This window comes from Mastigoproctus giganteus, chromosome 4 (genome assembly GCF_048544385.1).
Source record: "Mastigoproctus giganteus isolate SK-2022 chromosome 4, ASM4854438v1, whole genome shotgun sequence".
Classification (NCBI taxonomy): domain Eukaryota; kingdom Metazoa; phylum Arthropoda; class Arachnida; order Uropygi; family Thelyphonidae; genus Mastigoproctus; species Mastigoproctus giganteus.
In genome coordinates, this window is record NC_143578.1 from 90,829,076 (window position 1) to 90,843,446 (window position 14,371).

The 14,371-nt window shown below is 36.1% G+C and overlaps 1 protein-coding gene across 1 annotated transcript in view; it reads left to right on the plus strand.

Annotated features, from left to right (window-relative positions):
* The window catches only part of ScsbetaG (Succinyl-coenzyme A synthetase beta subunit, GDP-forming), a 144,003-nt gene that overhangs the window by 117,084 nt on the left and 12,548 nt on the right, over positions 1 to 14,371 (plus strand). Inside the window, exon 9 of the mRNA XM_090371673.1 lies at positions 7,679 to 7,821. Coding sequence (XP_090227799.1) covers positions 7,679 to 7,821 — 143 coding nt within the window. The remainder of the gene's footprint in view (positions 1 to 7,678; positions 7,822 to 14,371) is intronic.

Consider the following 14,371-nt stretch of genomic DNA (forward strand, 5'->3'; position numbering starts at 1 on the left):
AATTGGTTTTTAATTATTTATATTTTACTCCAATGTACCGGTAAGTTGTCGTTTTTTTCGTTTTTTCCGTTTTAATTTCTGGAGAGTATCATACGGAAGTGTTCTACGTACTATATTGAGGTAAACTCCTCTTATTATTTTACAAATATTATTATCAACATAGAATGTATTGAGTATTACAGCTCTGATTCATACTATTTATAATACACACACACACACACACACTCAGTTATATCTGAATTATGACCACCTAATCCATAATGGACTATGTCGTATAGCTCGCAGTATAAAAAGCTGAACAGCTTCATACACTAGAACAGTGGGAATGTGCATCTGGTTGTGCAAGTCAAAGTAATAAAGTAACAGTTATGAGACATAGTAAAGATATTACAGAAATTGCTCATCAGAAATTGCATGTCTTGTCAGTTGCTTGTGGTCCACTGTGGTTAAGTGTATAAAGAATAGTGTCAAACAGGTCAAACCACCTCCTGCTGACCGAACTGTAAAGGGTTACGCAAGGTGGATGTTTGTGGTGAGCGTAGGGTGCAGCATGTTGTACGGGCTCAATGGCAGGTCACTGTGTAACAGTTGATATCACAATACAATATGGAGAATGCAAGACCAAAATCCCAGATGATGATATTCTGCACACTCAGAAATATGAAGTTACACAGCAAACAGCCCAAGAGATACTCTCTCCTCATCACTGATCATCGTTGATGGCGAATGCTGTGACGTGGACAACATGCTGGTTGGACACTGGAGTGGTGGAAATGAGTATGCTGGGCAGGTGAGGCCAAATACCTGGCACAACATGCCGACAAATGCCTTCATGTGTAGCACAAGCAACGCAAGGGTGGACCGATCATGCATGGTGCCCACTATCCAGGTAGGTGACGGTGGTTGCTTAATATGGGGCATATTTTGTTGGAAAGAACTAGGACCTTTGGTGCATATGAACCATTTCACTGGTGAGGTCTACCAGAAGCTCTTAGGAGAACATGTGCACCTTGCCACGTTGCATTTTTTTCCTGGACAGAAATGGCTTCTTCCAAGACAATAATGCATTGTGTCATCAGGCCCACCACACCATGCAGGAGTAGTTCAAGGAACGCAGTGAAGAAATCACTCGTGTTGATTGGCCTCCAGATTTGTCTGACTTCAATCCAATTGAACATTAGTGGGATGTTTTGGAACAGGAAGTGAGGCATATGGACACTCAGCCATCATTTATTCCTACACTGTGGAAAACCTTGCAGGCAGCATGGCTCCAGATCCTTACATATGTCTTCAGCAGCCTTCTAGTGGAATCAATGCCTAGGTGAATAGCAGCTATTTATCCATACAGTGCCCTAACACAGTATTAGGTAGGTGGTCATAATTTAGTGATTGTGTGTGTGTGTGTGTGTGTGTGTGTGTGTGTGTACAATACTTTTTTATATAGAGTAAATCTTTCTTTAAAATTATTATTGAAATGGTGCATAAATGGAAATACAGTGTATATATATATATATAAGGCTTTCTGAAGTGATAGTAGATCCAGTTTTCATACCAAATTGTAGCCATTTAGGTAGTTGCAGATAATAGAAGTTGCTAATTGAAATTTAGCATTCAGGTCAATTACAGACTGCAGAAGCAAAATAGAGTAGATAAGTCAAAAGTAACATAACATCAGTCAGCATATGCTGATTGATAAAAATAGATAGCGTTTTAATGCCCATTTATTATTGATTTTTGAAGTAGCCACTTGTTGTTGTTGCTATAGTCTAAACAGAAATGGTAGTATATACTGATACAGAACGAGCACAGATTTTTTGGATGAAAGAAACACAAGCTAAGTAGAAATTTTGTACAGGCTTTGGTAAAACTCCAAGCAGATATACAGTTTACTATTGGATTAAGACTTTTATAGCCACTAGATATTCTACGAACCATGGTAAGAACACTGGCTGGTCTACCATAAGTGAGGAAACCAGTTGAGGAAGTGAAAAGGAGTTTCATCCAAAGTTCACAAAAATCGACTTGTTGGACTTGCATAGAATTTGGTGTATTGCAATGAATGATGTAGAGAGTATCGTGTAACTGGGTACATAGAAACAGAGGTGGACTGGGTCGAGAATTCTTATCTGAGAAAACTTGTAGTGGCCTCATACTAATGTTTATGGCCAAAATCACATTGGCCTCCGGTGCACCGGGGTTTCCCTGACAAGTCCACCATTTTTTAAATGGTGGATTTATAATAAGAATTTTGAGAAAAATATATTTTATATATAGGTCTCAAAAATCTGGTAATGATAAAGAAATATAAGAATAATATAATGGAAGAAGAAAAAGTCACTTTGCACCACATGTTAGTAAATGTTTTATTGCTAGCAAGTTATGCCGTAATTTTGGGATCTCCGTTGGAGACAACACACAATGCAGGATAAATGCCAAGCATAACTGCATTAAAAATTAATAAATGAGGTATTTCTTGAACTCAATCCTTATTTACTTCATCGGTGAGGAAATATATAAAAGCAAATTAGAGTGATTTAAATGGAGGGTTATGAACAGACAATAAATGGTCACAAATTAACAATAAACATGTTATTTGAAATAACAATGCTACGTAAAGTTATGGGATTAAGGAACTTGCTTGAGTTCCGCATAGTTATTTTGTGTGTTGTAATTATTGTCACTGATCACTTTTTGTAAAACTGGCTGCCAGCCGGATGGATCTAAACTGAAGGATTATACCTGACATTGACGAAAATTATAATTTTTCTGTCTCCGATGGCAATACAACCATCTGAGGGAAATTTGTTTGGGATATTGGGATATGTTGTCAGTTGACAACATATCCCAAACATCCTGATCAATGATACTCTATTTAGTGATTAGAGTATCATTAACATCCTGGTCAATGATATTCTAATCACTAAATATAAAATGTTAGTTATTTTTTAAAACTCCAACTCACGCAATGGATCAACAGCATACAAACTTTTAGTTGTATACATTGCAGGGTAATGTAAATATGGTTTGGAAAACTGACTGTAAATACCAAAGTTCCAAGTGGGTAGTGCTTATAATTTGAGCAGTGACCATCTTGATCTGAAATGAATTGGAATAAAAATGTTGCTATATGGATGCTGTAGAAGAAGGGTATCTGTGTGGGCTACACTTGTTCTGCTGACTCATCACATTAAAAAAGTAGTTTCAATGATTTCCTCTAGCCTTATTAATGAGTTAGCATCTTTCACACTAGTATTGTGTTCAAATACAGTTTTTGACAACTTATTCATTACACACAGGACTTAACTTTCTGCTATAACTGTCTTGAAGAAGAATTATGCCTCCTCCTATAGTGGACTTAATTAGGTATCCCATCCACACTCATTCCTACTTGTACTGTGGTGACTGATAGTGAAAATCATTTTTGGAAGAAATTTAGGTGTTTCATGCATTGAGACCAAAGTGGAGCACTCTAATTCGATTTCCCCTCCCCCCTCAAAGCAAGTTCACTGCATTATACAACAACAAAGTTATGAATCAGGAATCTGTAATGGGTGGATATTATGTAAATTTAATTTAAAAATCTGTACTAAACCATTGACAATTCCAGCATTATTTTTATTAGAAATTGAGGTAGATTACGAATCTGTGTTGTGCTGTAATGAAGTCAGGTAGTTAAGTAGAGGGAAATTGCTCCAACACTTTGAACTCTACCATGAAATTCAGGTCTTTCTAAAGAAATATAAAAATATTTCTTTAGAAAGGTTTTTTGTTTCCTCATAGAAAAAGCAAAGTTTAATAAATTAGCTGGATCAAAATATCCCCCACCCTTCCCTATTACGAGTGTCATCCTTAATGGGGTGTCATGCTGTGAATGTGGTTTGGATTGATTTACACACAGGTTCCAAAGTGAAATTCTTATGTTGGTGATTTGAGATGATTCAGCCATCTCGTTAAGAGATAGCAGTTTAAAATAAAAATGATCATATGTGGGTGCTCTAGAAGGAGAGTTTCGATCAATTTGTAAACATCAAAGTTCTAAGTGGGTGGTGCTTATAGTTTGAGTGATGGCTGTCTTGTTTTGAGCTGGTGGATAAATCCCCCCATTGCAATTTTTAAACAATAAAACTTAATTATTTGAATAGTTTTTGATCCCTTTGACTTTTCCTCTGAGTATACTCTGACAAAATGTAAAAAAAAAAAATTGTGCCAGCCAAAATTTCATGCTATATCTGGAGGGTAGGCAAAGTGCTGATGTGATAGGAGACTTTTCCCCCACACAACAGCTGAATGGCTAAGATGTTTTAATAGAGTGGTATTGATCTCTCATAATATGAAGCTGAGACAAGTTGCCTTGGTATTGAAATAAGTAACACTTCTAAAAGAATTATATTGTTACTTACTAGTCATTTAGTGCCAGCTTCTAACTGCATTACTAATAAGTAACAGCCTCTTAGAAGTTTTAATGGTATTGGTAGTGCAACACAAGGCAGTACATTGTGATGGCCTCTGAGAGGTAATCACACACACACAGTAAGTCAGAGAAGAAGCAAGTTCCTCGGTTGCAAAAATTGGATTTTTCATGCTAAACCTGATTGAAATCCTTAAAAATATAGATTACTGCTTGAGCTTCTAAGCTTTTCCATGGAATTTATCCACAGATGAGTAACATAAGCCAACCTGTTACTATTGGATCACCGTGAATGGAATCCATATTTCAAGATAGTCTAAGATTTGACAGTTGAAGTTCTTCATTACTGTGGGAGAGAGAAATTCATCACCCTTTTTAGGAATCAATTAGATGTGAGCAAATTTTCATGCAAAAAGTTCAGATTCGTCTAATCTTTTTTTTATCAGAAAACCAAGGACGGCACTGGGGGCAGAATGTGTTCAGTGTGGTTGGAGATTTGCCAAGATAATTAGTGAGAAATCAGAGATAAATGGAGGCTGATGCTTTACTACTATTGGACTTTTCAAAGTGTCAACATTTTTTTTAATGATATTGATGAAGGTATATCAGGCTTAATGTCTAAGTTTTCAGATGATACAAAGGTTGGCAGTGTGGTTAATGACAGTAATCAAGGTATGCTTCTACAAGATCTAGCAAATGGACTGAGAAATCACAATTGAAGTTTGACATTGACAAATATAAGTTACTGCAATATGGATAGCAGTAATCCCAGATTAACATACCAACTGTGTGGTACTACACTCAAGGTAGTGAAAAATGAAAAAGACCTGGGGGTACAGTCAGATATGAGGTTCTCTGAACAGTGTAGACAGGCTGCCAGGACATCTCATGGGAATTTGTCAGTGTTGCAGGGATAAGGAGGTGATTATCTCATTGTATAAGACAGTGGTTAGGCCACATCTTGAGTATCTTCACACTGGTCTGGTGGCCTCATTTTAGGAAAGATGTAGAGCTGCAGGAACAGGTGCAGAGGAGGGCAATGAGATTTTTGAGGGGAATAAATGGGTGCTCTTACCAAGAAAGGCTTCAGTTGTGCAAATTGTAGCATCTGGAAACTATGCATCTGTGAGGTAATCTGATTGAGGTTTAAGGCTTTGAATGGATTCAGCAAGCCCAATGCTGATGAGATTCTTTCTCTTGCTCAGACTAAACATATGAGGGGTCATAAACTCAAATTGAGGAAGGATGGTTGCAGAATGGTCTGTGTGGAAGTTTGTCTTCAGTCAGTGGGTGGAAATTAAATCATGCCATGTAAAATTGTTCAATATTTATATATAGGTACTATGAATTAACTGTTAAACAATTACATACATGCCTTTCATGCAACACTTTAGCAAATAACTTTTAATTACACCCAACACGCACAAAAAAAATCAATTACATTATATAAAGGAAGTTATTTATATTTAATGAAGGTCAGATGTTAAATTGGCATGGCCTCATCTTATAGCACATAAAACAACTTTGTATTTTGCAAACAATTAATCCATTTGAAATGTTGACTCTCCTGGTAGCATTGATGCATATGCATGTTGAATGTCGTAAATGACATCAGGTGAAGTAGCAACCAGTGCACACAATATGTGGCTGTACCAATTTCATATGTGGTACCATTATTTTAAATGTGGAAAGTGTTTTTTAAACATTTGTGAGCATGAGTATGAAGATATTTGTGCTTTGGCATGAAGTTGTTAAGCACACTGTGCAGGCCACATATGAGAACCAAACATTTCACTTATCTTCAGTAAGAAAAGTTTTTTTGAGTTTTCTGGTTTAATGTATAAAAATACCATTTTTTGAATGGTATTTTGTCACTGATTAACCTAGTAAAATAAATCTTAGGACAAATCGGAACATATTCTCTATCTATATGGAGAAAAAATATATAACCTCTCTATATAATCTATTATTTCTGCCAAATAGGGACAGAAACTCGTGATAAAAAGTAAAATTACAGTAAACCCCCGCTATTCGCGGTATCTGTATTCGCGGTTTCGCGATTGCCGATTTAATATAAAATGAAACCTAAAAAAATGTGAATTTTAAAGCGCCGTGAATATTTTCCGCCATAAAAAAAACATGGGCGTGGCTAAAATTATCTTTCCTGTCAAAACAGCGCTCAGTGGGTGGGGGGAGAGGGGTGACAAAATCGCGAGCGTGGATGTTTCTCGCTAATCCTTGTTCAGTATGTGTTATGCGCTTGTCATGGAAGGTTTCGTTGTTTGCTTTTAATTTATATGCTTATAAATTGATATGCATACAAAAGTGATAAATCTACGGTTTTGCAGTGTAAAACAGACTTTTTCGAGTGTCTTAACGGAAGAAAGTGACTTTATTGTGGACAAGTTCTTTCTAACCCCTACAAAAATATGGCTACGAATAACAAGAGAAATGTGAAAATATCAAAGAAGGTGATGACATTAGCGAATAAAATTGAGTTATTAGATAAAATTTCTAATGGTGAAAGTGTCTCCTCAGTGGCAAAAATTATAAAATCAATGAGTCAACGGTACGATCAATCAAAAAATCGGAAGAAAAAATCCGCCGTAGTGTCCGTGAAAACGCGCTTCAAAAATTTGCTCTGTAACTCGTGATGTTAAATTAGAAAAAATGGAAAAAGCTTTAAATCTGTGGATAGAAGACTGAACTCAAAATAAAATTCCGTTAAGTTCATTCATCATTCGTGAAAAGGCAAAACTCCTTTATCAATACTTTAGCGAAACTGGTGATAGCACTGGCGGGATAAGTTTTTTCTAGCAAAGGCATTTTATTACATTTAATATTAAATTGTTTCTTATTTTCATTTTGATGCCATATGCTTGCATTTCACTTGTACTGTCTATGTACATAGTCATATTATGAAGGTACATATAATACATACATAGACAAAATTTTAGATTAGTTTTTCTTATATATTTCATACTTTGGAACGGAACCCCTTTATTACTATGGGAGCCATAACTCAGTATTTGCGTTTTCGGTATTCGCGACATTTCTCAGGAACGTAACCCCCCCCCTAATAGTGAGGGTTTACTGTACATTGTTTTAATTTAAGTATTTTAATTAAAATAAACACCTTTCCAGTGATTAATTGGCACTTGCAGTTGAAAAGCAGTCATATACATTCAAGCATATTATATATCACTTAAAAATATGTTGAAAGAGAAACACAGATATTTACAATATAATATTTATCCTTTCTTTCTCTAGTAAATGGTGCAGGCCTTGCTATGGCCACTATGGATATAATTCATCTGTATGGAGGAAGTCCAGCTAATTTCTTAGATGTAGGAGGATCAGTTAAAGAAGAACAAGTTTATCATGCCTTTAGGATTTTGACTGCTGATAACAGAGTAAATTGCTAATTTTATTCTTCATTAAATCTATGAAATTCATATTTGCATTTATACATGATATATTTTGATTTCATTTTATTCTTAGCTTCCACATTATACTTCTCATTCTTTAAATACTTAGATATTTTTTGTATGAAATTTTTATTGCATTTGTGGTTTTACTAACCTCATTCATCTTTCTTATGAGTATTTTCCTGATTGCTGTGCTGTTCATTAGTTTATATTGTTAGCTCATATTTCTTTGTGTAAGATGAACAGGTACTATATGCCATTGAGATACTTTAGTTTAATTTTATTCAAGAGGTTTTCTTAGCGTATTACTATTTTGTGCATATGCTGTTTCTAAAACAGGTACATATACATCATGTTCCTAAATTAAGTATCCATTGGGTAGAAAAGTACCTGATTAGGATCATGATTGCATAACTTTTGTGCTACAGCAGGACATGTATGGCTCGTGTAAAGTTGTTGGAATGAACTGCTATTACAGTTTATTTCTCATGTCCACATTATAATGAATACTATATTTTCCAGCCCATAAGATGAACTTTTTATTTCCTAAAATTCCTTTCATTTTATGGTCCAATGATATATTAGGTGCATGTATGTAATGTTTTTATCTTTAGCTGTGTCTAGAGAAAGTATGATCAAAACATCTGGGTGGCATTTCTGAAAATGCTAGTACTTTTAGTGTGACCAGCTCAGATCACATGTAATGGAGGCAACAAAAAGGATGGTTACTAAATTAAATACAGAGTTAGCTATAATTCCAGGAGGACTTAGCTAACTGCAGCTATTGGACATCTCAATTAACAAACCCTTTAAAACATCCATGCATGAGGAGTGAATCAAATGGATGGAGGCATCAGATCATGATTTGACATGCCAACAGGATGAACGAAGCGATCAACTATTTTTAGGTGTGTGTGAATGGGTAGAAAATTTTGACAGTGAAACATGAAAGAGTTGATATCTTTCAAGAAATATCAAATCTGCAATTTCCTTGATTGTGCTGAAGGTGATACACTCTGAAGAAAGAAAAAGTTCAGACCATAACATTTGTAATGATGAGTGTGACAGTAAAAAAAAGATTTTTGCCGTTCTGTGTTAACACTAAGAATTTGTGAATCTACATTTCATATACGTCACCACCAAATACGGAGGATTCGGAAAGGTCAGGGAATGACCACCGCATATCCCAGAGCAATATGGCCTTAGTTGCTAATGCTCCTAAAAACCAAATAACAAACACAACAAACATTTCATATATATGCAAGGAAGTATTTTTTCCTGAAACATCCATCTGTCTAGTCATCCAGAAAATATGGTAGTTTCTTTGTTGCTTCATGCAGTCATCAATTCAGATCTCAGAGATTAAAAATGGCAGGTCATGGTGTGTGCACATTCAAAGGATATGCTGGTGTGCTTCCGATTCTAGGATAGTATTATAGCAGTGCAACAGCATGCTCAGAGGTAGTCCAGTCAGTGTGCAACAAACCCATACATTTAATGTCAAAATGAAGCAGTAGGGATATTTTTGATCCCTGCAGTTTTACTTTGGCCAGGTGTGTGAATCCACTGAATGACCAGACTACATATACAATGATCTGTACACCAGTACAGATCACTGTTCAAGAGAAGAATTTTGCATATCATAATTGGTTTATTTCCAAATCTTCAGTTTCATTTTCTGTCTACACCAAAGATTGCAACAATTGTAAAGCAGTTATTAATCAGTCCAATCTAGAATTCGAGCAGTCTAAGAGTAGAAAACTTGCTCTTTGTCCAAATGGTAGCCGTGCATTCTAGTTTCTTACCAAACTATTGGCCACAACTTTTGCCCATCCCTGTTCCCACCTCTGTCAAAACCAGATAGTTCCAGAGTCACTTCAGCCAAAGATAAAGCTGACCTGCTAGCATCCTATTTTTCTTCTAACTTGTGTATTAATGATCTTGGTAAACCACCTCTCACCGTTACCAGTATGCTCCATTTAGTGCCTCCTGTGGTCTTCTGTCAAAAGGATGTCAGAAAGATTTTGATGAATTTTGATGCTAAGAAAGCTCACTCATAGCTAGCCGGTTCCTAAAAACGGTGAGAAATCCCTCCCATGCAATTATTGTCCCATTGCAACTATTTCTACTCTTTCTAAAGTAATGGAGAAATCAATTAACTGCCAACTCTTAAACTACAGTAATACCCCGAAGTTACGCGATAGGTGGGTCCAACGAAAATCGCGTAAGTCGAATTCGCGTAAGTCGGGGTACAACTTTACATATAAATACATATAAATTTTGCTTAATTGGGACCAAGGACTAACAAAAACACTAGTTTAGAAGAAAAATATTAATAAAATTGCAGTTCTTTATACATATTAATACAAAATATGTATTAAAAAAACAAATGACTTACGTTAAAAAGTTATGTCGATGGCTTCATAAAATCTAACAAATTCGTCTGACGACACAGCGCGTTCTTTTTTTCACGCAGAATTTCTTCGTAGCAAGCTAATAATTTTTTTATTCCTTGCTTTGTAGCTATAACGCATTCTTCGTTGGAGTCTGTTTTCTAAAATTTTTAAGCCCTTTTCAATTTTCAACCTGTCAAGTTTGCAATTGTCATGTGCTTTTCGCCGTTGCTTCATTTAGGCCTGTAGCACGTGCAATATCACATGGTCTTTCATTTCGCTCAAAGCGTTTCACAATTTCATATTTTTTCTCTATCGACAGAGGCGGACTGGCCATAAGCCTTACCGGGGAAACCCCGGTGGGCCAGTGTGATTTTGGCCATAAACCATAGTATGAGGTCACTATAAATTTTCTCGGGTAAGAATTTTTGACCCAGTCCGCCTCTGTTTATCGATAATTGCTTTTCTTTTTCTCTCTGAATCTGCAGTGTCTTCACCAGGACGCTTCCTTTTCACACCTTTTAATTAAGTATTTTACTCATTTTTAGGGAATAAAGCACAATTACAAAACGAGGAGGCACGCTTGATACGCATAAACAAAGCTGCGCACATGTAGCAACTGAATAAACAACACCATAAAGGCAGAGATACGCTATTAACACCTCACATTTCTAGGGGTTACTACCATAAAACAATAAAAATCCAGTTGAGTTTCTGCTAGTGAAATCTGTTATAAACTGGTAGTAAACTCGATCTAATTGCGTTTGCGATTGTACCGATAGCTGGAATTGTGTTGGTTTTTACGTTATTATGGTGAAATGTGTTTCCCCTTCACTGATATAAAAAACATAAAAGCAGCAAAGTTGAATTTTGTTCATCTTTCGCTCTCATTCTCTGCCGTCGCACCGTATATCGATAGCATATGAAAAACGACCTTGAAGATAGTGGGCGGGCCAAACGAAAAAATCAAGAACCGCGTAACTCCGAGTTCGCGTAAGTCGGGGTAGCGTAAGTCGGGGTATTACTGTATATAGAAACCTTCCATCTGATCAACAATCGCCAGTATGGATTCTGTCAGTGTTGATCCACTTGTGATATTCTGCCTTATGTTACCCATCTGTGGTCAAATTCATGGAAAAGTGTGATGAAACTCAAGCAGTTGCTCTTGACATTTCAAAGGTTTTGATCATATTTAGCATAAAGGTCTTCTAAATAAGCTTCCATCTTATGGTTTGCCAACTACTTTTTTTTGTAATTGGGTATCCAGTTTTCTCTCTGACCACTCACTGCAGGTGATGGTAGATGGCTCTGTCGTCTAACTACTCCACTAATGCTGGTGTTTCCCAAGGTTCAGTTCTTTCTCCCACCACTTTCTTCCTCTTGTTGAATGGAATCTAGAAACCTCTCTCAGGTTTCTAGATTCCATTCAAAAGAGGGCAGTTAAGCTAATTGATGACTCACCTCTAACAGAGTCTGTTCAGTCTCTTTCTCACAGACGTTCTGTTTCTGCTGCATGCCTTTTCTATAGATACTTCCATGGGCACTGTTCTTCTGAATTGGCTTCTATAATTCCCACTGTCTCTTTCAAAGCAATCCGAACACATGCCACAACCAATCGCGTGCCTCCGTAGCCAGGTGGGAAGGAGCAGCAGTGCGTAGCACACGCTTCTTGATTAGACCGGGGTTCGAGCCCGTCACCACCAAATACGGAGGATGCAGAAAGGTCAGGGAATGGCCACTGCATATTCCCGGAGCAATATGGCCTTAGTTGCTAATACTCCTAAAAACCAAATAACAATAACAAACAAGCCACAACCAATCGACATCCTTTTACTGTCCAACATCAAACTCACAGAACGAAGTTTTCATCTTTCTTCATTTATTCAATTAACTCCCGTTTTCTGGGACAACCTTCCTTCATATGTATTTCCTGAAAATTACAATCTGCAAAGTTCAAGTCTAATGTCAACAAATATTTTGTTTCATCTTCTCAACTTCTAATCCATGCATGGTACTAAGTGCTCTATGTTCTTATACCTCTCATGTTTGGGGATTTCATAAAAAAAAAAAAAAAAAAAAAAAAAAAAAAAACACATTGTTTCATTCTTAATACATGATGGGTAGCAACCACATTAGTGTTTCATTCTTAATGCATTTGGCATTGCAGGCTCATAATACCTACAAATGATGTAGTCATTATGAGACATCTGCTGATGGCTGCTTCATTTTTACCAAGAGTACAAAGTTTCCAAATAAGTTAGTGTTCACAGACAAAGTAATCTTCACAAGGGATGGAATTTTGTACCATCATAATTTCCATACCTTTCTAGAGAAAACTTCCATGTGATCACTGAACAGAGAACTACTGATTGTGTTTTACAACACAATACAAAACAGAGTTCTCCATCAGTGTGTGGACTGGTCTGTTGGTGATCACCTGTTAGGCCTATGTGTGTGCTACTTGCCTGTGTTATAGGTGGTGTTTACTTCTTATGTATATGTTCCTAAAGGATATTCATTGATTACATTTGCCTATGAAGGAATAATAAAAATATATGTGCAGAAACACAATGTAAATATCAGCTGATGCAAAATATTATCAGACTCTGTGTGCTGCATATCCAGTAAAACCTAGCAAGTCTTAATATCAAGTATGGTTGCAGTCAGGCTAGAAAATTTGGTTATCATAATGTAAAAAATTATAACAATGTACAAAACTTATAATATGATATACTTCTGTGAATGTTTTTAGTTCTTTGTCTGTAGAAGTAAATAGTTCAAACTATTACGGGCAGAAGGGACCTGATAAACAAATTCTGAGTTACCGAAAAATACAGTATACTATATAATCAACAGAAGCTTTTGAATTTAGCACTTGGAAGAAAATTGCTACACAGGAGTCAAAGTGGGATTTGTTTAATTGACTGAATTTCTCAAATTATTTCAGATCTTCCAGAAGCATTTATTAAAAGATAGGATTAGATAAGTAAACTTCACTAGTAGAAGGAAAACTTGAAGTAACTTAAACTTGAGCTCTTTTCAAGAAAGACATGATTTGAAGCATCAAATCTCACCAGTTCTCACTGTCAGTGAGAAATTTATAACTGGAGAGGATTCTGTCTTTAACAATGTTAATTCATTCTTATTTTATCTGTATTCTCCTCTTCCCATTTATGGCTATATAATTTAAACTTTTTTAAGGAATGCTTTCCTTACAAATAGCATGAATGTAGCAAATTCCAAGTGTCTTCTGTTGCTCTGTAGAGTTAACCTTCACACCTGATTAATGCTTTCAGTTTCTTATCTTACTTAATTTTCTCAGATAAATTATCCAAATGAACTGTGTAATTAAATTTATCATCTAACCAATTCCAAGATATTTAAAAGATTTAACATACTGAACCTGCTTACTTAGAATTAAAGCTTTGGACGGTCTTCTAATATTGAAGGAAGCTCCAAATACCACCATCTTAGTCTTAGCAATAGATATTTTTAATTTATTAGTAATAACACAGTTACATAAATCATCCAAAATAATCTTAACTTGATTTTCTAATACTATCCTGGAGGAGCCAGGAACACAAAGAGCTAAATCATCTGCATATGCAACTTTATGACAGTGCTCATGACTTCAAGACAGCCATTGATCCAAAAATATATTCCAACACAAGGGACCCAAAACAGATCCCTGTGGGCAACTTCAGTATATATTTGTGTCATATTTTAAATGTTTTGCTTGCAGTTATTCTTCTATTAGAAAAATAGCTACACATAACTTTATATAGTTGTTGAGAATGGTTCAGTTTAACAAAATAATCTGAGCAAGAGGAAGAATGCCCTCAGCATTGAGCTTGCTCAATTCATTCAAACCCTTAAACATCTCAATCAGATCACCTTGCAGGTGCCTAGTCTCCAAATTTGCAGAACTGAAGCCTTTCTTGGTAAGCCCACCCCTTTCCTTCACTAATGTCATTTCCCTGCTCTGTATGCATTTCAGCAGATGTACATCCATCTTAAAATGAGGCCTCCAGATCTGTATGCAGTACTCAAGATGTGGTCTTACCATTGCCTTGTATGATGGGATAATCACTTTCCACCTCCGTATTCCTGCTAGCAAAGTCCCTGTATATCATTGACAAAAC